Genomic DNA, 26,530 nt, shown 5'->3' on the forward strand with positions numbered 1-26,530 from the left:
TATCTAGCCTCCCCTTAAATGCATCTATGCTATTCTTTTCAACTACTCCCTGTGGTAGCAAGTTCCACATTCTCACCACTCTCTGGGTAAAGAAGTCTCTTCTGAATTCCCTATTGGATTTCTTGGTGACTATCTTATATTGATGGCCTCTAGTTATGCTCTTCCCCACAAGTGGGAACATTCTCTCTGTATCCACACTATCAAAACCTTTCAGATTTTTAAAGACCTCTATTAGGTCACCCCGCAGCCTTCTCTTTTCAAGAGAAAAGAGTCCCAGCCTGTTCATCTGTTCCTGATATGTATACTCTCGCTGTTCTGGTATCATTTTGCACCCTCTCTAGTGCCTCTACATCCTTATTATAATTTGTCGGCCAGAGCTGTACACAATACTCCAAGTGTGGTCTAACCAAGGTTTGATACAGGTTCAGCATATATTCTCTAATTTTCAATTCTATCCCTCTAAAATGAACCTTGTTTGCTTTTTATGGTCTAATCAACCAGTGTTGCTTCTTTTAGTGATTTGTGAATGTTTACCCCAAGATCCCTCTGCTCCGTACCATTCAGACTCTTTTTCTCCAAATGGCCTCCTGATTCTTCCGACCAAAATGCAACACCTCACACATATAGAATCATAGAAATTTACAGCACGGAAGGAGGCCATTTCGACCCATCATTTCCACGCCGACCAACCAATATCTAGCCAGCCTAATCTCACTTTTCAGCTTTTGGTCCGGAGCCCTGTAGGTTACGGCGCTTCAAGTGCACATCCAAGTACTTTTTAAATGTGGTGAGATTTTCTGCCTCTACCATCATTTCAGGCAGTGAGTTCCAGACCCCACTACCCTCTGTGTGAAGAAATGTTCCCTCAAATCCTCCCTAAACCTCCTACCAATTAATTTAAATCTATGCTCCCTGGTTGTTGACCATTCTGCCAAGGGAAACAGGTCCTTCCTATCCACTCTATCCAGGCTTATCTATATTGAAATTCATTTGCCAATTAAATGCTCATTCTCCAAGTTTATTAATGTCTTCTCGACCTCCCTCCATGTTAACTACACCCCTCCCCTCCCCCCCTACCCGTTGAGAATCGTCTGCAAATTTTGAAATTGTACTTCCGATTCCCGAGTCCAAATCGTTTATGGAAGTGTTGAACAACAGTGGTCCCAGCGTCGATTCCTGTGAACATCACTTCCAACCATTTGCCAATCTGAATGAATACGTTCATCCCTTACTCTCCAGTTCCAGTTCTGTACCGGATTGCTATCCATTCTGCTACTTGTCCCCTGACTCCACATTCTCTGACCTTAGTCATGAGTCTACTCTGCGGTACCTTATCAAGGCCGTTTGAAAATCGAAATATGTTACATCTACTACATCACCCTTGTTGACTCGTTCTGTTACTTCTTCAAAGAATTCAATAAGGTTGGTCAAGCAAGACCTTCCCTTTTGAAATCCGTGCTGACTACTCTATTATATTTTCAGTTTCTTGATGTATTCTATGCCTTGGCTAATATGGACAAGAGCAGGAAGGTATGCTTGAACTGTATAAAACACTAGTTAGGCCACAGCTAGAGTACTGCATGCAGTTCTGGTCACCACATTACAGGAAAGATGTGTTTGCACTAGAGAGGGTACAGAGGAGATTTACGAGGATGTTGACTGGACTGGAGAATTCTATCTATGAGGAAAGATTGGATAGGCTGTGGTTATTTTCTGTGGAACAGAGGAGGCTGATGGGAGACCTTATTGAGGTACATAAAATTATGAGGGGCCTGGATAGAGTGGATGGAAGGGCCTATTTCCCTTAACAGAGGGGTCAACAACCAGGGGGGCATTGATTTAAAGTAATTGAAGGAGGTTTAGAGGGGATTTGAGGAGAAATTTCTTCACCCCAAGGGTGGTGGGGGTCTGGAACTCACTGCTTGAAAGGGTGGTAGAGACAGAAACCCTCACCACATTTAAAAAGTACCTGGATGTGCACTTGAAGTGACGTAACCTGCAGGGCTATGGACCAAGAGCTGGAAGGTGGGTTTAGGCTGGATAGCTCTTGGTTAGCCGGCGCAGACACGATGGGCTGAAATGGCCTCCTTCTGTGCTGTAAATCTCTATCATTCTATGTTTTCCTATTCCACCTTTCCAGTACCAACATTAAGCTAACTGGTCTGCAAGTTCCCTGGATTTGTTCTAGCTCCTGTTTCAAATAAACGCTCCCTGTAGCATACTTGGGAGAGTCGGCCTAGACTTTGCCCTTGCTCTTGCTGGTGTGCAGACATGCAGTTTGGGACACACTCACATCCTGGGATTTGACGATTCCTTAGACCTCGCCAAACGGGGTCCCGCAGTTGCTCGGAAGCCGCCTCTTTTGAATTCCAAAGTGCCCTCGTCATCGTCTTGGAGCGATGAGGAGTGGCTTCTTCTCATTCTGGGCAAAAGAGGAGGCGAGGGAAAAAAGGAGAGGACTTTTACGCTGAAATATTTGGTAGGAGAACAACAACAACATGTATTTATATAGCGCCTTTAACATAGTGAAACATCCCAAGGCATCTCACAGGAGTATTATGAGACAAAAAGTTTGACAATGAGCTGCGTAAGTAGAAATTAGCACAGGTGACCAAAAGCTTGGTCAAAGAGTAGATTTTAAGGAGCGTCTTGAAGAAGGAAAGAGAGTTAGAGAGGTAGAGAGGTTTAGTCAGGGAATTCCAGAGCTTGGGGCCCAGGCAACAGAAGGCAATTATAATCAGGGATGCTCAAGAGGGCAGAAATAGAGGAGCGCAGACATCTTGGGGGGTTGTGGGGCTGGAGGAGATTACAAAGATAGGGAGGGGTGAGGCCATAGAGGAATTTGTAAACAAGACGAGAATTTTGAAATCGAGGTGTTACTTAACCGGGAGCCAATGTAGGTCAGCGAGCACAGGGGTGATGGGTAAGCGGGACTTGGTGCGAGTTAGGACATGGGCAGCCGAGTTGTGGATCACCTCTAGTTTAATGTGGGAGGCCAACCAGAAGTGGGTTGGAATAGTCAAATCTAGAGGTTGAACAACAGAGAGATTGGACCACACGAGAGGCCCAGTTTCTATTTGAACGTTTAATGAGAGCTCTTATAGGTTTGTTGATACTGTAGCTGTTGCCTTGGTTCAGTTGGCCCAGAATCTTGCTGGAGCTGGGTCTCTCGTGGCCTGCCCCATTAGTTAGACTGTTTCCCTCACTCTGAAGCTCAAAATGTTTTACTTTGCAACTTGTTGGGAGAGCGAGCTTATAATGGCGCGGCAAGGGCAACAGACTATCTGGGACCTCAGTGAGCGACGGGACCCACAGTCTATCCCCTTAACCCGTGAACTTTAAGGATTGAGAAAGAAACAGAGGAACAACCGAGAAGGAAATGGGGTGAATTAGAGTCAAATCAGGTACAGAAAGAGAAATAAAGAGAGGGAAAGAAAAACTGGATTAAGAGAGAGATAAAAAAAGACAGAAAGAAAAAGTAAGAAAAAAAAGTTCAAATCTCTAACCACAATTTACTACATGCAGGAATGAGACTGAACAGTTTAAATTGTTCTCTTTCTGGCCCAGAGGGGTTGATTGTCATTGTATTAACAATGATCATATCGTTAAAAGGGTCCTTATGCTTTTACAATCCAGTCTTAACTTTCTGCGGCGAGTTTAATGGGCAATTAATGTGCAAATCCAGCAAGTTCTTATAAATAATGGGGAGGCTGAGGCCGAGATGCCGCTTGTGTGAAGCTAAAGGCGGAGCGGCATAAATTGACCAGCACATTCCGGAGATTGGCAACTCCCGGAGAATCTCTCCATCCCCTGAACTCGCTGGGTGATTTACAGATGTATAACGGCATGCGTCATTAACACACGGTTACATTTCCCAGTGAGAACCGGCCCAATATCACAGCAGTCTGAATCTGGAGACCGGGCCTGATCAGGGGCTGGGGTGAAGCAGGGCGAGATTCCCTGGAGGAGGGAGTCCCATTCTATTTCACTGAGAAGTCAGTTTGGGACTCAACATCCTCCAGTGCAGTACTGAGGGAGTGCTGCACTGTCGTAGAGGAAGTACTGAGAGCGCGCTGCACTGTTGGAGAGGCAGTACTGAAGGACTGCTGCACTGTCGGAGGGGCGTGAGAGAGCACTGCACTGTCGGAGGGGCAGTACTGAGGAAGTACTGCACTGCCAGAGGTGCCGTCTTTTCGATGAGACGTTAAACTGAGGCCCCATCTGCTCTCTCAGATGGATGTAAACGATCCCATTGTGCTATTTTGAAGAACAGCAAGGGAGTTATCCCCAGTGTCCTAGTCCAATATTTATCCCTTAATCAATATGACAAAAAAAATCCAGATTATCTGGGCATTATCGCATTGATGTTTGCGGGAGCTTGCAAATTTGGCTGCTGTGTTCACTACAACAGTGACCATACTTCATTAGCTGTGAAGGGCTTTGAGACACCCTGAGATTGTAAAAGGCGCTATAGAAATGCAAGTCTTTCTTTTAAACAAGCACCCAAACAAGAATCTTCAGATGCGACTGAACCCCGCAGATACAACCTGAAAAAAAACACGGATTGGATTGTATGACTAGATGGCAAGTTTAATCTGGGCCCGGAATTCCGGCTAATTAAACATCACAGGTATGTCAGCTGAGTCATTCCTGGAGATTCACCCGCTGTCTCCCATCGATATCGATTGATCTAAAGTGAATACAACAGCCAAAATATTTCTCCACAAACCTGAACATAATGCGAACAGCAGGTTAAAAGGAACTCCTGACAGCAAAACACCAAATACATCAATTTATAACAAAGTTATAGAATCAGCCACAGTGATTCGGCTCTGAGCGAAAATGTCATTTAAACTAAGGCTGGGGTTGTTTTCTTGGAACAGAGGCTGAGGGGAGATTTAATTGAGGTGTATAAAATTATGAGGGGCCTAGACATGGTGGATAGGAAGGACCTAAATCCCTTAGCAGCAGGGTCAACAAACAGGGGGCAGAAATACAGAAACCCTCATCATACTCCAAAGGTACTTTGATATGCACCTAAAGTGCCATAACCTACAGGGCTACGTACCTAGTGCTGGAAAGTGGGATTAGGCTGGATAACTCTTGGTCGGTCGGTACAGACACGATGGGTCGAATGCCTCCTTCTGTGCCATAATTTTCTATGATTCTATGTTAGATTTAACATAATTGGTAGAAGGTTTAGAGGGAAGTTGAGGAGAATATTTTTCACCTCGAGGGTGGTGGGTGTCTGGAACTCACTGCCTAAAAGGGTGGTAGAGGCAGAAACCCTCACCACATTTAAAAAGTACTTGGATGTGCGCTTGAAGTGCTGTAACCTACAGGGCTACGGACCAAGAGCTGGAAAGTGGGATTAGGCTGGATAGCTCTTTGTTGGCCGGCGCCGACACGCTAGGCTGAATGACCTCCTTCTGTGCTGTAAATTTCTATGATTCTAACTTGTTCCAAAGTGTGGACTCTGCACTTTCACTCAGCCTGGTGTGAGACACACCCACCTTCTCAGGGAGAGCTTACGCGTGATGAGCTGAGGCATCACATTACAAACACTGGTGTGCGGTGTGTCTCCTTTTACACTATTCTATTCCTCTCTCCTTACACTGTGAGGATGTGAAAGGCTGGCTCAGTAACCAGAGTACACAGATTCCAGGTAATTGTGTAATGAGTAGGGGTTAATTAACAGTCTTGTTGTGCGGGGTCCTTTAGGGAAGAGTGACCATAACATGATTGAATTTCTTAGTAAGGTGGAAAATGAAGTAGTCCAATCCGAAACTAGGGTCCTAAATCTAAACAAAGGAAATTACGAAGCTATGAGGAATGAATTGGCTATGATAGATTGGGAAGATTCATTAAAAGGCATGATGGTGGATAGGCGATGGCTAATATTTAAGGAACAAATGCATGAATTGCAACATTCCTTTCTGGTGTAAAAACACAAAAGGAAAAGTGGCTCAACCATAGCTAACAAAGGAAATTAAGGATAGTATTAGATCCAAAGAGGAGTTATACAAAATTGCCAGAAAAAGTAGCAAGCCTGAGGATTGGGAGCACTTTAGAATTCAGCAAAAAAGGATCAAGAGATTGATTAAGAGGAGAAAAATAGAGTACGAGAGTAAACGTGCAAGGAACATAAAAACCGACTGCAAACGTTTCTACAAGAATGTGAAAAGAAAAAGATTAGTGAAGACAAATGAAGGTCCTTTACAGACAGAAATGGGAGAATTTGTAATGGGGAACAAGGAAATGGCAGAACAATTAAATAAATACTTTAGTTCTGTCTTCACAGAAGAGGACACAAATAACGTCCCAGAAATGCTAAGAAACCAAGGGTCTAGTGAGCAAGAGGAATTAAAGGGAATGATCATTAGTAAGAAAATAATGCTGGAGAAACTAATGGGACTGAAGGCAGATAAATCCCCAGGGCCTGATGATCTGCATTCCAGAGTACTAAAAGAGGTAGCTATGGAAATAATAGATGCATTGGTTTTCATCTTCCAAAATTCTATAGATTATGGAACAGTTCCAGCAAATTGGAGGGTGGCAAATGTAACCCCACTATTTAAGAAAGGAGGGAAGAGAGAAAATGGGGAACTACAGACAAGGTTAGCTTGACATCAGTACTAGGGAAAATGCTGGAGTCTATTATAAAGGATGTGATAACAGCACATTTAGATAATATCAACGGGATTAAACAAAATCAACATGGATTTATGAAAGGGAAATCATGTTTGACAATCCAACTGGAGTTTTTTGAGGATGTAACTGATATAGATAAGGGAGAACCAGTGGATGTAGTGTATTCGGATTTTCAGAAGTCCTTTGATAAAGTCCCACATAAGAGGTTAGTGTGCAAAATTAAAGCACATAGGATTGGGGGTAATATATTGGCATGGATTGAAAATTGGTTAACTATCAGGAAACAGAGCAGGAATAAATGGATCTTTTTCAGGGTGGCAGGCAGTGACTAGTGGGGTACCACAGGGATCAGTGCTTGGGCCCCAGCTATTCACAATATATATGTAAATTATTTGGATGAGGGAACCAAATGTAATATTTCCAAGTTTGCTGACGACACAAAACTAGGTGGGATTGTGAGTTGTGAGGAGGATGCAAAGACACTGCAAGGCGATTTAGATAGGTTGAGTGAGTGGGCAAACACATGGCAGATGCAGTATAACATGAATAAATGTGAAGTTATCCACTTTGGTAGGCAAAACATAAGGACAAAGTATTATTTAAATGGTGATGGCTTGGGAAGTGTCGATGTACAGAGGCACCTGGGTGTGCTTGTACACCAGTCATTGAAAGTAAACATGCAAGTGCAGTAAGCAGTTAAGAAGGCAAATGGTATATTGGCTTTCATTGCAAGAAGATTTGAGTGCAGGAGCAAGGATGTCTTACTACAGTTATACAAGGCCTTGGTGAGAACGCACCTGGAGTATTGTGTGCAGTTTTGATCTCCTTACCTAAGAAAGGATATACTTGCCATAGAGGGAGTGCAGACTGATTCCTGGGATAGCAGGACTGCCATATGAGGAGAGATTGGGTTGACTAGGCCTGTATTCACTAAAGTTTAGAAGACTGAGAGGGCATCTCATTGAAACATATAAAATTCTGACGGGGTTAGATAGACTGGATGCGGGGAGGATATTTCCCCTGGCTGGGAAGTCTAGAACAAGGGGTCACAGTCTCAGGATACGGGGTAGGAAATTTAGGACTGAGATGAGAGAAAAAATGTTTTTACTCAGAGGGTGGTGAATCTGTGGAATTCTCTACCACAGAAGGCTGTGGAGGCCAAGTCACTGAATATATTTAAGAGGGCGATAGATAGATTTCTAGAAACAAAAGGCATCAAGGGGTATGGGGAAAAGCGGGAATATAGTGTTAAGATAGAGGTTCAGCCATAATCATATTGAATGGCGGTGCAGACTCGAAGGGCGAATGGCCTACTACTGCTCCTATTTTCCATGTTTGAACCAGAGGGGACATGAGGAGAATTGTTTTACGCAGCGAGTTGTTGTGATCTGGAACACGCTGCCTGAATGGGCGGTGGGAGCAGATTCAATCGTAACTTTCAAAAGGGAATTGGATAAATACTTGAAGGGGAAATTTTGCAGGGCTGTGGGGAGTGGGACTAATGGGGTCGCTCTTTCAAAGAGCCAGCACAGGCAGGGTGGGCTGAATGGCCTCCTTCTGTGCTGTACACTTCAATGAAAAGACTATCAGGCCGATCAGGCCTGGAGCCCAACTAGATGACAGTCTTTCTCCATTCGCCCCATCAAAACCTTCATAATTAACACGAACACTATTTTATTAGTGATAAAAACAGCCCGAGTGACTTGCATTCCACAACAATTTGTATTTATATAGCAGCTTTAATGTAGTGAGATGTCCCAAGGTACTTCACAGGAGATAAAACAATTTGACACCAAGCTGCATAAGTAGAAATTATGTGACCAAAAGCTTAGTCAAAGAGGTAGGTTATAAGGAGGGTCTTGAAGGAGGAAAGAGAGGTAGAGAGGCGGAGAGGTTTAGGGAGGGAGTTCCAGAGCTTGGGGCTTAGGCAACAGAAGGCACGGCCACCAATGGTTGAGCGACTATAATCAGGGATGCTCGAGAGGGCAGAATTAGAGGAGTGCAGATATCGCGGGGGGTTGTGGAGCTGGAGAAGATTACAGAGATAGGGACGGGTGAGGCTGTGGAGGGATTTGAAAGCAAGGATTAGAATTTTAAAATCGCATTCCAAAAACAAAGAAAACAAATCGCATTATATTCGGAACTATTAACAGTTACATGTAATGAATTCTGTGTGCTCCAGTTCCACCATTGTTGTGTTACTGATACCGGATTGTTAAAGGCACCACGCGTTTGTGGAACTGCAGACATCTTGCACAGAGGCAACATTTGAGGTTTAGATGACTCACTTTCCCAGGAATTTCTTCAGGCCTTTGCTGGTCTTTTTGTTCTCGGGGGAAATCGAAGGGAATTGTTCGGCATCGGTGGTCGAGGAGAGAGGTGAAAGGTCAGGCGAACTAAAGGTGGAGTCGGCACTTGGCTCCGTCTCTCCTAATGTGGAAAACATCGAGTGAAATACATCAACCGAGACAAATACACACCGGCAGTCATCTGATCTGTATCTAAACATCTCCAATAACAGTCTCATCCTGGACACCACAGCAGAGTGAGCTAATTGCAGGGGAGATTCAAGGATGCACAGTTAATGCATTCTCACTGTATCCCTCTGCTGTCTAAGGGTCAGTCGTGGCTCAGTGGGCAGCACACTCGCCTCTCGGAACATAGGAACAGGAGGAGGCCATTCGGCCTCTTGAGCCCGCTCTACCATTCAATGAGATCATGGCCGATCTGCGGCATTACTCCAAATACCCGCCTTTGGCCCATATCCCTCAATACCTTTAAGAACATAAGGATGAGGAGCAGGAGTAGGCCATTCGGCCCCTCAAGCCTGCTCCGCTATTCAATGAGATCATGGCTAATCTTCTACCTCAACACTTTCCTACACTATCCCCATATCCCTTGATTCCCTTAATATCTAAAAATCTAGCGATCTTTGTCTTAAATATACTCAAAGACTGATTCAAAAGATTCACCACCCTCTGAGTGAAAAAGTTTCTCCTCATCTCAGTCCAAAATGGCCGAACCCTTATTCTGAGTTTATGTTAACAAAAATCTATCAATTCACAGATTTAAAATTGACAATTGACCCCTAGCATTAACTGCCATTTGTGGAAGACAGTTCAAAACTTCTACCACTCTGGTAGAGATGAGTCAGAAGGTCATAGGTTCAAGTCCCACTCCATAGACTTGAGCACAAAATCCAGATTGGTACTCCCAGTGCAGTACCGAGCGAGTGCTGCACTGTCGGAGGGGGTGACTTTCGGATGAGACATTAAACCGAGGCGCTCCCAGGTGGATGCAGGGATTGATGGACGGACGTGGTTATAAACAATCCTGTGATTGGCCAGCGATTTACACGTTAGCTGCCAATGTAGATCGCTGACCCGTACCCTCCCATTAGAACGGTGACCAATCTATTTTAGGATGTTGTTACATTGCTCACAATTGTTTACACGAGTCACAAATGATCACTCCACTACAAAATATTTAATTAAATGGCAGAAAAACAGGCTCTCCAGCCCATCCAATCTCCAAGGATGTCCTTTGTCCATGACCCACTCAGTCTAATCCCACTCTCCCACTCACCCCACCGTACCCTTTAATATCCTACTCAGTCTGATCCCACTCTCCCTCCTCATACCCTTTAATATCCCACCCAGTCGAATGCCACTCTCTCCTCACTCCCCGTCCCCTTTAATATCCCACCCAGTCTAATCCCACTCTCCTGCTCACTCCCCGCACCCTTCAATATCCCACCCAGTCTAATCGCACTCTGTCCATCTCCCATGTCCTCGAGCAGTCTTGTGAAGCAATCACTCTTGTAATTCCATCAGTGTTTGTGTGGGCAGTTCGCCTGAGAATATATTGCCTTTTTAAAAAAAACAAAATGACACCATAAGCAACTTTCTTTTTGGAAACTGAATCTGAACAGTTCACAGTGTAAAATAAAGCTTACATCGGCGACATATCCCAACAGCGGGGTGATGTGTGGCAGTGCACTCAGCCAATATGTACATTTGGAAAAGAGCTGAGTTTGGGATCCAAACATCTTGAGAGCTGCCTGCACCGTCATCAGAACTGCTGATAAATTAACACTGGCGAGTTATTGCTGGCTGCCATCCAACTTGGCAAAGCAGTGGCTTCGCGAATCTGCACACAGCCACGTGGATCTGCATTAGCAGCGTAGGAGCCAATTAATCTCTGCCTGGCAGATCAGGCAGATACTCTGCAAGCAGCTGTGGCTGTGCCCTGTGCTGGCTGGCAATGTTTCCCCTCTCTCTTGCCACTCATGCTACAACAACTTTTATTTATATAGGGCCTTTAACGTACTGAAATGTCCCAAGGCGCTTCACAGGAGTATTATAAGACAAAACATAGAAACATAGAAAATAGGTGCAGGAGTAGGCCATTCGGCCCTTCGAGCCTGCACCGCCATTCAATGAGTTCATGGCTGAACATGCAACTTCAGTACCCCATTCCTGCTTTCTCGCCATACCCCTTGATCCCCCTAGTAGTAAGGACTACATCTAACTCCTTTTTGAATATATTTAGTGAATTGGCCTCAACAACTTTCTGTGGTAGAGAATTCCACAGGTTCACCACTCCCTGGGTGAAGAAGTTTCTCCGCATCTCGGTCCTAAATGGCTTACCCCTTATCCTTAAATACATTACAGAGTCAAATAAATTTGACTCTGTAATGTATTTGCTTCATAGGCATTTTGGTACAAATTCCTAGCAACACATCGCTAATAAGAACGAGTTGATTTATTAGCCAAAGGTTTAACAATCACACGACACATTACCAGTTCATCTACCAGGCTCACAACCACCTGTCTCATCATGGATCCCCTGAACCCAACTGGCTGGGGTTTTATTGAGTCTTGTGAACTTCACATGACTGGAGAAGCCACTCCCAACTCAACAGCTCTACCAGCCTGTGAGCATGCTCACAGGTGCATATATTATAGACACCGAGCCGCATAAGAAGAAGTGGAAATGGAAGTGAATGTCTCGGGTCCGAAGCGACAGCCAAAGTGCGCACGCAAATGGACACAACGAGAAAAGCTGACCAAACAAAAATCCAGTCACAACTCTGGGGACTCACCAATGCCCAACATAAGGCATAACAACAACAAATTGTGTTTATGTAGCACCTCTAATGTAGGAAAACATCCCAAGGCACTTCACAGGAGCGTAATCAGACAAATCTCGGCACCAAGCCATGTCAGGATATATTAGGACAGGCGAGAAAAAGCTTGGTCAATGCTTTAAGGAGTGTCTTGGAGTTTAGAAGGATGAAGGGGTATCTCATAGAAACATATAAAATTCTTATGGGACTGGACAGATTAGAGAAAGGAAGAATGTTCCCGATGTTGGGTAAGTCCAGAACCAGGGGACATATTCTAAGGATAAGGGATAAGCCATTTAGGACTGAGATGAGGAGAAACTTCTTCACTCAGAGAGTTGTTAACCTGTGGAATTCCCTGCCGCAGAGAGTTGTTGATGCCAGTTCATTGGATATATTCAAGAGGGAGTTAGATATGGCCCTTACAGCTAAAGGGATCAAGGGCTACTGAGGTGAATGATCAGCCATGATCTTATTGAATGGCGGTGCAGGCTCGAAGGGCCAAATGGCCTACTCCTGCACCTATTTTCTATATTTCTATGTTTCTATGTAGGAGGGAGACAGAAAGGCGCAGATGTTTAGGGAGGGTATTCTAAACTTATGGCCTAGAAGGCCAAAGGCACATCTGCCAATGGTGGAGCGAAGGGAGTGGAGTATGGACAAGAGGCCAGAGTTGGAGAGCACAGAGATCTTGGAGGGTTGTCAGGCTGGAGGAGTTTACAGAGATTGGGAGGGGGCAAGGCCATGGGGAAATTTGAATATGAGAATGTAAATTTTAAAAATTGAGGCATTCAGGTAATGGGAGCCAACATCAGTCAGCGAGCACAGGGTTGATGGGTGAGCAGGATTGATGCGAGTTAGGCGTAACCCTTTCTATTCTATAATATTGTGTGGGACCTAGACAGAGTGGTTGGAGGTTTAGAGGGGGTTTGAGAGGACATTTCTTCACCCAGACGGTGTTGGGGGTCTGGAACTCACTGCTTGGAAAGGTGGGAGAGGCAGAAACCCTCATCGCATTTAAAAAATACTTGGATGTACACTTCGTGAACTACAGGGCTACGGACCAAGAGCTGGAAAGTGGGATTCGGCTGGATAGCTCTATGTCGGCCGTCACGGACAAGATGGGCCGAATGGCCTCCTTCTGTGCTGTAAATTTCTATGATTCTATGATTTCTAACCCACAGTTGAAATGTGTCCCACAATTCGCCCATTGCCGAACCCTTGCAGACACGAATTTCACTTTCACGGTAACCAAAGTCAATGCCAGCATCTACAATGTCACATCCACCAAACAATGAAAGGCAGAAAGCTCTGGAGCACAGTACCTAAGGTCGGAGCACTGGCACTCCTGCAGCGGTCTTCAACCGTTCCCAAAAGTAGCAAGCCGTGTGCGGAGGTGAAAAGAAGAATAATTGCGGCAAAGAGGGAAAATTTAAAAAACGGCACGGCACAAATATACTGAAGCAGCAAACCCATGCAAAAAACCCCAACAAACCACAACAGGGCCAATAAACCACAGGACAAAATGTTCACAATTACAGCCCAGCAACATCAAAAGATGGTCAGTCAGGTACCTGGTTTCATTTCTGGCCTCTTGGCCTTCACATCCAAACAAAAATATTTTTAACAATTCTGTACTTGTTTATGTATTTTGTTCCCCATCGAATCTCTACTCGTAAATTGCCTGTGGTGTTTCCCAATTGAATACAAGCTGCTTTGGACCTATAAGATGATGACCAAAGCTGCAAGAGAGATTTGAGAAACTCACTCCACTCCGCCACCTAGTGGCCAGAGCTTGCAACTATGCCGTGACAGCTGACATAGTAAAAATCAAGGGGGTGAATGTTGACAATGGCAGCTCAACAATGGCGGACGCTGACAGAGAAATGTGACAAAAAAAATCGCAACGACAGGGACACGGTTAACGGATAGGAAGTGTTAACACTGTGCTAGACTGTTAGGGGCCGAAATTGCTCCCCGTCCAAAACCCGTTTTGAGTGTTTTTACCGCCGCTGTGGTTGAGGTCACCTCTTGAGCGAAATTCTGCTCTTTGGTGATTGTTTTTATTCGGATCCAGAAGTCACTGTTAATGGGGCGGTGACTACACAAGAGGGGTGGATACGGGGCGGCGACAACATCGGAGGCGCGGAAGTTGGGGGCGGTGCGGAGTGGCCGCCGCGATGACATCATAACGGCGCCACGTCACCACAGTTCTCCCCTTCACTGAAAGGGGTGAGCCGTCACGATCTTTAAACTTCAGACCACAGGGCCAACGTGGAAGGTTTCGGCTGGGCCAGTGGCCTGGCACCCAAGAGCCAGGCTGCCTGTTGTTGGCCCAGCCGAACTCGGGGGCATAATTGTCGGGCTGAAATGGCAGTCGGCTGACAGAAAAAAACATGGCAGCAGCAGCAGTGCCCCCTCCCCTTTAAGGGAAGCTGCATCGCCGTTGCAGAAGGCCACAGCCTCACTGATCCACTGGGAAAAAGCTTGTTTTGGTACCGCTGGCCGGGCCAAAGATTTTCATGGTGGAATTTCGACATCGGGGAAGTACATCGGCGGTGCGCTAAGTGATGACGTGTTTAATACAGATTGGCAGCAGTGGAATGGTCGGGGGCGGGGGGGGGGAGGAGAGCGGGGCACCGCCGGGATAACACGGTAGCGGAATTTTGATAATGGTGGCCATTACATGAAAAGTCGATGGCTATTTCACTCCGCAGCATGGCCGCCGATTACCGATGTTAAGAGGCCTTCAGGAAAGGGGCAATTTAGGACCCCTAGTACGTAGACTAGGATACCTTCCTATTATACAATGAGCTGCAACATTCCCTTCTACAACAGTCTGTTGGGCAGAAATCAAGTGTAGGCGTGAGAATATTTGTGCAGCATTTGGGGACATTGCCTTCGTTTACAGTTTGTCATTGTCTTGTAGTTATGCATGATGGTGCATTTGGGAGATTAATAGAAGCAAGCTGATTCATAGAAGTGCAAAAGGTCCTTTGCGAAGAATAAGAATAAAAAAAAATCCCACAATATTTACAGATAATTTAACAATAAGTCAGGGTAATTTTACTGGACCAGTAATCCAGAGCCCCGGACTAATGATCCACAGAACACCAGTTCATATCCCACCATGGGCAGTTTGTGAACTTGAACTTATGCATGAAACACAAAGAGTGAATATGCAGCAGGTACAGCAAGTAATCAGGAAGGCAAATTGAATAAGAACATAAGAAATAGGAGCTGGAGTAGGCCAATGCAGGAATGTTGGCCTTTAATGCAAAGGGATTGGAGTATAAAAACAGAAAAGTCCTGCTCCAACTGTACAGGGTATTGGTGAGGCTACACCGAGTACTGCGTACAGTTTTGGTCTCCATATTTAAGAAAGAATGTACTAGCATTGGAGGCTGTTCAGAGAAGGTTTACTAGGTTGATTCCTGAGATGGGGGGGGGTTGACTTATGAAGAAAGGTTCAGCAGGTTGGGCTTATACTCATTGGAGTTTAGAAGAATGAGAGGTGATCTTATTGAAACATATAAGATACTGAGGGACCTCGACAAGGTGGATGCAGAGAGGATATTTCCACTCATAGGGGAAACTAAAACTAGGGGGTATAGTTTCAGAATAGTTGCCCATTGAGAACTGAGACGAGGAGGAATTTCTTCTCTGAGGGTTGTAAATCTTTGGAATTCTCTGCTCCAGAGAGCTGTGGAGGCTGGGTCATTGAATGTATTTAAGGTGGAGATAGACAGATTTTTGAATAATAAGGGAGTGAAGGGTTGTGGGGAGCAGGCAGGAAAGTGGAGTTGAGGCCAAGATCAGATCAGCCATGATCTTATTAAATGGCGGAGCAGGCTCAAGGGGCCAAATGGCCGACTCCTGCTCCTATTCCTTACGTAACTCAGTTTTAAAAATCTGGAAATAAAAATCTGGTCTCAGTAAAAGTGACCATGTTATATCGGATTGTTATAAGAACACAACTTTCAGGAAGGAAGCCTGCTGTCCTTACCCGATCTGGGCCGACAGCTGGCCCCAGTTCCACACCAGCGTGGCTGAGCCTTGGGTAAATAGGGATGGGCAATAAATGGTGGCTTTGCCAGTTGCACGCCCAGAGAATGAATTAAAAAAAACAGTGCAGTTAGTACAGGCTGATTTCCGTTTAACTACAGTAATCAGGTTATTAATTCATGGTTTGCATAGAAAGAGAGAAAAATCACTGAACTTGACCTCTAAAATGCCAGAACACCAGCTGATAAAATCGGATCTAAGCTCAAAGTTGCTTCATTCAAACGATCTGCTATTGGAAGTGCCGGCCATTGACGGTAAATCAACAGTTGTGAGGCAGTAGGAATCCCAGAATCTTGACTTATTCAGTCACTGTAAGGCAGTATGACAAAACTCGGCAAACGTACCAACCAAGTGACTGATGACCAATCGTTTGGTAATTTTTTTTAAAAAGCCGTAAATTGAATTGCCAGCAGCACTTTGTTCCCTTTGCATTTGGTAATAAATATCTCGAATGATTGAGGCATTCATTACCATGGTTACTTATTTCACTGGGATAGATTGGATGATAATCCCTTGCTAAGGACAGGCAGTGTGGGACCTGTAAACACAGGCGGATGTGCACCTCTCCCTCTCTCCATCAATAGAAAGTTTGCGATTGATATTTAATTCCCAAAAAAACCCAAAGGGAAAAGCAGGCTTTAGAAAGTTTCCTCGATAAGATGAGAGACGATGAACATGAAGATAAAACAATTAGTGAATCAAACACACACACACACACACACCATTTCAGTTCCGTGCACTGCACACAGTAATGATCAGCGGGGTTCTGTAGACAGTGTGGGAGCTGTCCTGCCATTCTGCGAAAGATAAAAAACTACCACGTAAAATATCACAGCGCCAAAGGAGCCCATTCGAACCATCGTTCCTGTGCCAGTTTTCTGAAGCATCAATCCCAGACTGTCAGCCGTGGCTCAGAGGGCAGCACACTCGCCTGAGTCAGAAGGTTGTGGGCTCAAGTCAAATCTAGGCTGACACTCCAGTGCAGTACTGAGGGAGTGCTGCACTGTTGGATATGCCGTCTTTTGGATGAGACGTTGAATCGAGGCCCTGTCTGCTCTCCCAGGTGGATTGAAAAGATCCCATGACACTATTTCTAAGAACAGCAGGGGAGTTATCCCCAGTGCCCTGGCTAACGTTTATTTCTCAATCAACATCACAAAAACAGATTTTCTGGTCATTATCACATTGCTGCTTGTGGGAGCTTGCTGTGCACAAATTGGCTGCCGCGTTCTTACATTTCAACAGTGACTGCACTCCATTAGTATGTCATTGGCTGTGAAGCACTGCGGAATGCCGTGAGAGGCTCTGTATAAATGCAAATCCTTCTTTTTTCTTTTTATTCCCCTGCCTTTTCCCCCCCCATGAAACTTTTCTTTTTAACTATTTATCTCCGGCCCTTTTAAAACCTATGATGGATTCTGTCCACCACCCCCCACCCTCTCTGCTGTTTCTGCCAGGATATCCCAGTGCTCTAACAACCCTTTGCATATATAAAAAACAAACTTCTCCTAACCTCTCCCATTGTTCAGTCCCCTAAGGTGGTTCTGCCGTGGATTTGGCAAGGTTCAGCAATGGTTACACGAGGGGGAAATTTCACAGCTCCCTGCTTTACATGTCAATCCTGAAAGCATAACTGACATGCAAATGTGTCCAGTGAGCAGCTCGCTGGCAAAACAGCAAGCAACGGCTCGCAGCGCTACTCACGTTATCTCACACCAGTTGTTTGACTGTTTTCCACCCCGACTGAACCCACGTCACTCAACACCACCCCTCACCTCCCCCTTGCTCCAGCTGGGACAGTGAGCTAGAAGCTTACAGCCTTCTGCCACTGTAACTCTGCATTAGGGCAGCCGTGGTCAGTGGGCAGCACTCTTGCATCCGAGTTAGAAGGTGGTGGGTTCATAGTCCATAGCTTGACAGACTAGACGCAGGGAGGATGTTTCCCCTGGCTGAGGAGTCTAGAACCAGGGGTCACATTCTCAGAATAAGGGGGTCGGCCATTTAGGATTGAGATGGAGAAATTTCTTCACTCAGAGGGTGGTGAATCTCTGCAATTCTCTACCCCAGAGGGTTGTGGAGGCTTCGTCTTTCAGTATATTCAAGACAGAGATCAATATATTTTTGGATATTAAGTTAATCAAGGGATATGGGGACAGTGTAGGAAAGTGGAGTTGAGGTAGATGATCAGCCATGATCTCACTGAATGGTGGAGCAGGCTCGAGGGGCCGAATGGCCTCCTAATTCTTATGTTCTTCCAGAGATTTAAGCACAAAAATATGGGCTGATACTCCAGTGCAGTGCTGAGTGAGTGCTGCACTGTCGGAGGTGCCATCTTTTGGATGAGATGTTAAATCGAGGCCCCCGTCTGCCTCAGGTGGACGCGAAATATCCCTCGACACTATTTTTCAAAGGAGAGCAGGGGAGTTCCTAGGGTCCAGGCAGCTGAAGGCATGGCTGCCAATGGTGGAGCGATTAAAATCTGGGATGCCCAAGAGGCCAGAATTGGAGGAGCGCAGATATCTCAGAGGGCTGTAGGGCTGGAGGAGAATAAGGAGGGGTGAGGCTATGAAGAGATTTGAAAACAAGGATGATAATTTTAAAATCCAGCACTGCTGGACGCTCACCAGTAATAAATACAGTGGGCCTTCGGAGCTGTGGGAAAAGAGCGGGAGGTTGTGGACTAATTGGATCGCTCTATCCAAGAGCCAGCACCGGCTCAGTGGGCCGAGTGGCCGCCTTCTGTGCTACAAGATTCTGCAACAATATTAACCTACACAATCTCCCAACCCAACCCTCAAGGTGCCATAAAAACCATATAGTCACTAATAAATCCAATAAGAAATTCAGGAGCAACTTCTTTACCCAGAGTGTGGTGAGAATGTGGAACTCGCTACCACAGGGAGTGGTTGAGACGAATAGTATCGATGCATTTAAGGGGAAGCTGGATAAACACACGAGGCGAAAGGAATAGAAGGATATGCTGATGGGGTGAGATGTAGAGGGGTGGGAGGAGGCCCATGTGGAGCATAAACACCGGCACGGACCTGTTGGGCTGAATGGCCTGATTCTGTGCTGTGCGTTCCATGTAATTCTATGATCAAGATTAATCTATTGTTGCTTCATGCAATTAATAAGCATAGTCTACATTCACTGAATGAAACAAAATAATGCATGCACTGGAACAAATTTATTGCTGGGCCTCAATCATTAGCGTTAGGGATTTTGGCCCCAAGTTTCCACACGCGGCAAAACAGGCGCCCCTCTGAGCTGGGTGCCCGTTTTTTGCGCCGAAAACGGCGCCTGAAAAAACCCGCGCTATTCTCGAGCGCTTTGCAGCTCGATGTCTGCTTGGCGCGGTGCCCAAGGGGCGGAGCCTACCACTCGCGCCGATTTTGTAAGTAGGAGGGGGCGGGTACAATTTAAATGAGTTTTTTGTGTGCCGGCAACCCTGCGCGTGCGCGTTGGAGCGTTCGCGCATGCGCAGTCTGAAGGAAACATTGGCACTTGGCCATTTTAAAAAGTGCTGCAGAAAAAGTGAAAATTTGTTCATTGAACCCTTGCAAAGGCTTGTATTTTAATTTTCTTGATATTTCTGTGTGTGAGGGTGAGGGAGTGCATTCTGTAATTAAAGATAGACTGTGATAAACGGGACACATGCACTTGTTTGAGACTATTCAAATTCTTTGTAGCTGTTCAATTTTTAAAATTTTTTAATAAAACCACATTGCCCTTCCATGATCAGCACTGAGGCTTCTTGCAGCTTTCTCCTCCTGCCGTCCGTCGGGCCCGACAGCAAGTGCCTGCCTCAAGTAATGAGGCTTCCTGCAGCCTTCTCCCTGCCTCCCCCCCCGCTGCCGTCGGGAACGGCTGCCTGCCTGCCCCTCCCATTGTTGGGACCGACGCCACACCGCTGACTGAAATGCCTGCATGAAGCACTTTCACACAGGTAGAAAGATGGTTTATTTAATCTTTTCTTTGCTTATAAATTTTTATTCAAGTTGGATTTATTTGTATAATATTTGTATAAGTATAACTAAGGATTTATTGTAGAATTTAATGACTTCCCCCCCCCCCCCCTCCACCTCGTTCCGGACGCCTAATTTGTAACCTGCGCCTGATTTTTTTATGTGTAGACAAGGTTTTTTCAAGCCTACAAAAATCTTCACTTGCTCCATTCTAAGTTAGTTTGGAGTACGTTTTCACTGTGGAAACTTTCAAATCAGGCGTCAGTGGCTGGACACGCCCCCTTTTGAAAAAAAAATTCAGTTCCAAAGTGAAACTGTTCCACCTGACTAGAACTGCAGAAAACTAAGGGCCCAAGTTTCCACAGAATAAAAAACGGGTGCCCCTCCGAGCTGGGCGCCCGTTTTTCGCGCCTAAAACGGCGCAAGAAAAAAAACGCGCTATTCTCGAGCGCTTTGCAGCTCCTTGTCTGCCTGGTGCGGCGCCCAGGGGGGCGGAGCCTACACTCGCACCGATTTTGTAAGTGGGAGGGGGCGGGTACTATTTAAATTAGTTTTTTTCCTGCCGGCAACGCTGCGCGTGCATGTTGGAGCGTTCGCGCATGCTCAGTGTGAAAAAAAACATTGGCACTCGGCCATTTTTGTAGTTCTTTGTAGCTGTTTAATTTTTGAACATTTTTTTATAAAATCACATTGCCATCAGCACATCAGCACTGAGGCTACCCTTCTCACTGTCTCCTTCCCCTCCCTCCCCTCTGCGGCAACAAACGGCTCTCTCCTTCCCCTCCCTCCCCTCTCTCCACGGCAACAAGCCGCTGTCTCTGTCCCCTCCCTCCCCTCCCTCCATGGCAACAAGCCGCTGTCTCCTTCCCTTCCCTCCCCTCCTCTGCGCGGCAACAAGCCGCTGTCTCCTTCCCCTCCCTCCCCTCCCTCCACGGCAACAAGCCGCTGTCTCCTTCCCCTCCCTCCCCTCCCTCCACGGCAACAAGCCGCTGTCTCCTTCCCCTCCCTCCCCTCCCTCCACGGCAACAAGCCGCTGTCTCCTTCCCCTCCCTCCCCTCCCCTCCACGGCAACAAGCCGCTGTCTCCTTCCCCTCCCTCCCCTGCGCGGCAACAAGCCGCTGTCTCCTTCCCCTCCCTCCCCTCCTCTGCGCGGCAACAAGCCGCTGTCTCCTTCCCCTCCCTCCCCTCCCTCCACGGCAACAAACCGCTGTCTCCTTCCCCTCCCTCCCCTCCCCTGCGCGGCAACAAGCCGCTGTCTCCTTCCCCTCCCTCCCCTCCGCGGCAACAAGCCGCTGTCTCCTTCCCCTCCCTCCCCTCCATAACAACAAACCGCTTTCTCCTCCCCCCCCCCCCCCCCCCCCCACGCTCAGCGGCACGAACGGCTGCAGAATTCTCCCTGGCTGAAGCACTTTCACACAGGTAGGAAGATGGTTTATTTAATCTTTTCTTTGCTTATAAATGTTTATTCAGGTTGGATTTATTTGTATAATATTTGTAGAAGTATAAATAAGGATTTATTATAGAATTTAATGACTTCCCTTCCCCCCCACCTCGTTCTGGACGCCTAATTTGTAACCTGCGCCTGATTTTTTAATGTGTAGAACAGGTTTTTTCAGTTCTACAAAAATCTTCACTTGCTCCATTCTACTTTAGTTTGGAGTACGTTTTCACTGTGGAAACTTTCAAATCAGACGTCAGTGGCCGGACACGCCCCCTTTTGAAGAAAAAATTCTGTTCCAAAGTAGAACTGTTCTACCTGACTAGAACTGCAGAAAAAAAAATGTGGAGAATTGCGATTTCTAAGATAGTCCGTTCTCCACCAGTTGCTCCTAAAAATCAGGCGCCAATCATGTGGAAACTTGGGGCCATAGAAATATGTTGGGATGGGGGAAAGCGCATTGGTTTGGCTAAATTAGTTGCTAACCTGGCCTGTCCCTTTAAGGTAGTTTACAATTAGCCGCATTTCCCTGGATTTGCCCGAGGTCAACAGAGGGTTTCGTAACTGGCTGCAAATCTCAGGCTCCAGGTCACCAAGTGACCTTCCTTCCTAGTCGCTTTCCATCTGTGACAAAGTGTAATACTTCGTAGCATGACGCGCGGTGTGTGACATGATGACGGGAATGGTAGTATAGTGGTTATGTTACTGGACTAGTAATCCAGAGGCCTGTCTAATCATCCAGGAGACGCGAGTTCAAGTCTAGCCTATATGTGACTCCAGACTCACAGCAATGTGGTTGACTCTTAACTGCCCTCTGAAATGACCGAGCAAGCCACCCAATTATCAAGAAAAACATAAGAAATAGACGCAGGAGTAGGCCATTTGGCCCCTCAAGCCTGCTCCACCATTCAATGAGATCATGGCTGATCTGATCTTGGCCTCAATTCCACTTCCCCGCCCGTTCCCCATAACCCTTCACTCCCTGATCGTTCAAAAATCTGTCTATCTCCACCTTGAATATATTCAATGACTCAGCCTCCACAGCTCTCTGGGGCAGAGAATTCCAAAGATTCACGACCCTCAGAGAAGAAATTCCTACTCATCACCGTTTTAAATGGGCAACCCTTATTCGGCAACTATGCCCCTAGTTCTATATTCCTCCACGAGGGGAAACATCCTCTCTGCATCTACTCTGTCAAGCCCCCTCAGAATCTTATATGTTTCAATAATATCACCTCTCATTCTTTTCAACTCCAATGAGTATAAGCCCAACCAGCTCAACCTTCCTTCATAAGACAACCCCTTCATCTCCCAAATTAACCTCGTGAACTGCCTCCAATGCAAGTATATCCCTCCTTAAATAAGACCAAAACACACTGTGATCTCACCAACGCCCTGTACAGCTGTAGCAGGACTTCCCCACTTTTATACTCTATCCCCCTTGTAATAAAGGCCAACATTCCATTTGCCTTCCTAATTACTTGCTGTACCTGCATGCTAACCTTTTGTGTTTCATGTACAAAGACTACCAGATCCCTCTGTACTGCAGTATTTTGTAATCTCTCCCCATTTAAATAATAATTCGCTTTTTTATTTTTCTTACCAAAGTGTATAAACTCACATTTTCACACTTTATTCTCCATTTGCCAATTTTTTGCCCACTCACTTAGCTTATCTAATCTATATCCCTTTGCAGGTTCTTTGTGTCCTCCTCACAACTTGCTTTCTCACCCATCTTTGTATCATCAGCAAACTTGGCTACATTACACTCAGTTCCTTCATCCAAGTCATTAATATAGATTGTAAATAGTTGAGGTCCCAGCATTGATCTCTGTGGCACCACAATATTTACAGTTTGCGAATCGGAAAATGACCCATTAATCCTGACTCTCTGTTTTCTGTTAGTTAGCCAATCCTCTATCCACGTGAGCTCTTAATCTTGTGCAGTAACTTTTTATGTGGCACCTTATCGAATGCCTTCTGGAAATCCAAATACACGACACCTACTGGTTCCCCTTCATCCACCCTTCTTGTTACATCCTGAAAGAATTCCAGAAAATGTGTCAAACATGATTTCCCTTTCATAAAACCATGCTGACTCTGCTTGATTGAATTATCATTTTCTAAATCTCCTGCTACTACTTCCTTAATAATGGACTCCAGCATTTTCCCAATGTCAGATGTTAGGCTAACTGGTCTATAATTTCCTCTTTTCTTAAATAGGAGCGTTACATTTGCGGTTTTCCATCCGCTGGAACTGTCCCAGAATCCAGGGAATTTTGGTAGATTATAACCAATGCATCCACTATCTCTGCAGCCACTTCTTTTAAGACCCTAGGATGCAAGCCATCAGGTCCAGGGGACTTGTCCACTTTTGGTCCCATTAGTTTGCTTGGTACTTTTTCCTCTAGTGATAGTGATAGTAATTAAGTTCCTCCCTCCCTATAAGCCCCTTGATGATCAATTATTGGGAAGCTTTTAGTGTCTTCTACCATGAAGGCCCCTCACCATCATTTTCTCGAGGCAAATCATAAGAACATAAGAATTAGGAACAGGAGTAGGCCATCTAGCCCCTCGAGCCTGCTCCGCCATTCAACAAGATCATGGCTGATCTGGCTGTGGACTCAGCTCCACTTACCCGCTCTCTCCCCGTATCCCTTAATTCCCTTATTGGTTAAAGATCTATCTATCTGTGATTTAAATACATTCAATGAGCTAGCCTCAACTGCTTCCTTGGGCAGAGAATTCCACAGATTCACAACCCTCTGGGAGAAGAAATTCCTTCTCAACTCGGTTTTAAATTGGCTCCCCCGAATTTTGAGGCTGTGCCCCCTAGTTCTAGTCTCCCCGACCAGTGGAAACAACCTCTCTGCCCCTATCTTGTCTATCTCTTTCATTATCTTAAATGTTTCTATAAGATCACCCCTCATCCTTCTGAACTCCAACGAGTAAAGACCCAGTCTGCTCAATCTATCATCATAAGGTAACCCCCTCATCTCCGGAATCATCCTAGTGAATCGTCTCTGTACCCCCTCCAAAGCTAGTATATCCTTCCTTAAGTAAGGTGACCAAAACTGCATGCAGTACTCCAGGTGCGGCCTCACTAATACCCTATACAGTTGCAGCAGGACCTCCCTGCTTTTTGTACTCCATCCCTCTCGCAATGAAGACCAACATTCCATTCACCTTCCTGATTACCTGCTGCACCTGCAAACTAACTTTTTTTGGATCCATGCACAAGGATTCCCTTTTATAGGGGGCACTGGGGAAAATTGTGATTTTAGTGCCCAAAAAAAAACCAAAAAAAGAAAAACACAAAAAAAAAAAGGGGGAAAAAAAAAGGGCCTTGTAAATGTCTGGAGTGTCACCCAGGTCGGGTGGCACTGTTTAATGTTTTATGTTTTTGCAGGTGAACTCCAAAAAGAGTTCCATGCACAAGGACCCCCAGGTCCCTCTGCACCGCTGCATGTTGTAATTTCTCCCCATTCAAATAATATTCCCTTTTACTGTTTTTTTTCCCAAGGTGGATGACCTCACATTTTCCGACATTGTATTCCATCTGCCAAACCTTAGCCCATTCGCTAAACCAATCTAAATCTCTTTGCAGCCTCTCTGTGTCCTCTACATAACCCGCTTTCCCATTAATCTTTGTGTCATCTGCAAATTTTGTTACACTACACTCTGTCCCCTCTTCCAGGTCATCTATGTATATTGTAAACAGTTGTGGTCCCAGCACCGATCCCTGTGGCACACCACTAACCACCGATTTCCAACCCGAAAAGGACCCATTTATCCCGACTCTCTGCTTTCTGTTAGCCAGCCAATTCTCGATCCATGCTAATACATTTCCTCTGACTCCGCGTACCTTTATCTTCTGCAGTAACCTTTTGTGTGGCACCTTATCGAATGCCTATTGGAAATTTAAATATACCACATCCATCGGTACACCTCTATCCACCATGCTCGTTATATCCTCAAAGAATTCCAGTAAATTAGTTAAACATGATTTCCCCTTCATGAATCCATGTTGCGTCTGCTTGATTGCACTATTCCTATCTAGATGTCCCGCTATTTCTTCCATAATGATAGTTTCAAGCATTTTCCCCACTATAGATGTTAAACTAACCGGCCTATAGTTACCTGCCTTTTGTCTGCCCCCTTTTTTAAACAGAGGCGTTACATTAGCTGCTTTCCAATCCGCTGGTACCTCCCCAGAGTCCAGAGAATTTTGGTAGATTATAACGAATGCATCTGCTATAACTTCCGCCATCTCTTTTAATACCCTGGGATGCATTTCATCAGGTCCAGGGGACTTGTCTACCTTGAGTCCCATTAGCCTGTCCAGCACTACCCCCCTAGTGATAGTGATTATCTCAAGGTCCTCCCTTCCCACATTCCCGTGACCAGCAATTTTTGGCATGGTTTTTGTGTCTTCCACTGTGAAGACCGAAGCAAAATCGTTGTTTAAGGTCTCTCAGCCATTTCCACATTTCCCATTATTAAATCCCCCTTCTCATCTTCTAAGGGACCAACATTTACTTTAGTCACTCTTTTCCGTTTTATATATCGGTAAAAGCTTTTACTATCGGTTTTTATGTTTTGCGCAAGTTTACTTTCATAATCTATCTTTCCTTTCTTTATTGCTTTCTTAGTCATTCTTTGCTGTCGTTTAAAATTTTCCCAATCATCTAGTTTCCCACTAACCTTGGCCACCTTATACGCATTGGTTTTTAATTTGATACTCTCCCTTATTTCCTTGGTTATCCACGGCTGGTTATCCCTTCTCTTACCGCCCTTCTTTTTCACTGGAATATATTTTTGTTGAGCACTATGAAAGAGCTCCTTAAAAGTCCTCCACTGTTCCTCAATTGTGCCACCGTTTAGTCTGTGTTTCCAGTCTACTTTAGCCAACTCTGCCCTCATCCCACTGTAGTCCCCTTTGTTTAAGCATAGTACGCTCGTTTGAGACACTACTTCCTCACCCTCAATCTGTATTACAATTCAACCATACTGTGATCACTCATTCCGAGAGGATCTTTTACTCAGAGATCGTTTATTCTTCCTGTCTCATTACACAGGACCAGATCTAAGATAGCTTGCTCCCTTGTAGGTTCTGTAACATACTGTTCTAAGAAACAATCCCGTATGCATTCTATGAATTCCTCCTCAAGGCTACCCCGTGCGATTTGATTTGACCAATCGATATGTAGGTTAAAATCCCCCATGATTACTGCCGTTCCTTTTTCACATGCCTCCATCACAGATGTCTAATATATGCTGGCCTTG

The 26,530-nt window shown here is 45.4% G+C and overlaps 1 protein-coding gene across 2 annotated transcripts in view; it reads right to left on the bottom strand.

Moving 5' to 3' along the window:
- The window catches only part of ppfibp2b (PPFIA binding protein 2b), a 290,466-nt gene that overhangs the window by 52,761 nt on the left and 211,175 nt on the right, over positions 1-26,530 (bottom strand). For both annotated transcript variants that reach the window (XM_070899493.1, XM_070899494.1), the window contains 3 exons: positions 13,102-13,134; positions 8,940-9,081; positions 2,294-2,422 (listed from right to left, as the gene is read on the bottom strand). In XM_070899493.1, the coding sequence (XP_070755594.1) occupies positions 2,294-2,422; positions 8,940-9,081; positions 13,102-13,134 (304 nt within the window). The remainder of the gene's footprint in view (positions 1-2,293; positions 2,423-8,939; positions 9,082-13,101; positions 13,135-26,530) is intronic.

Source organism: Pristiophorus japonicus, chromosome 14, assembly GCF_044704955.1.
Source record: "Pristiophorus japonicus isolate sPriJap1 chromosome 14, sPriJap1.hap1, whole genome shotgun sequence".
Lineage (NCBI taxonomy): Eukaryota > Metazoa > Chordata > Chondrichthyes > Pristiophoridae > Pristiophorus > Pristiophorus japonicus.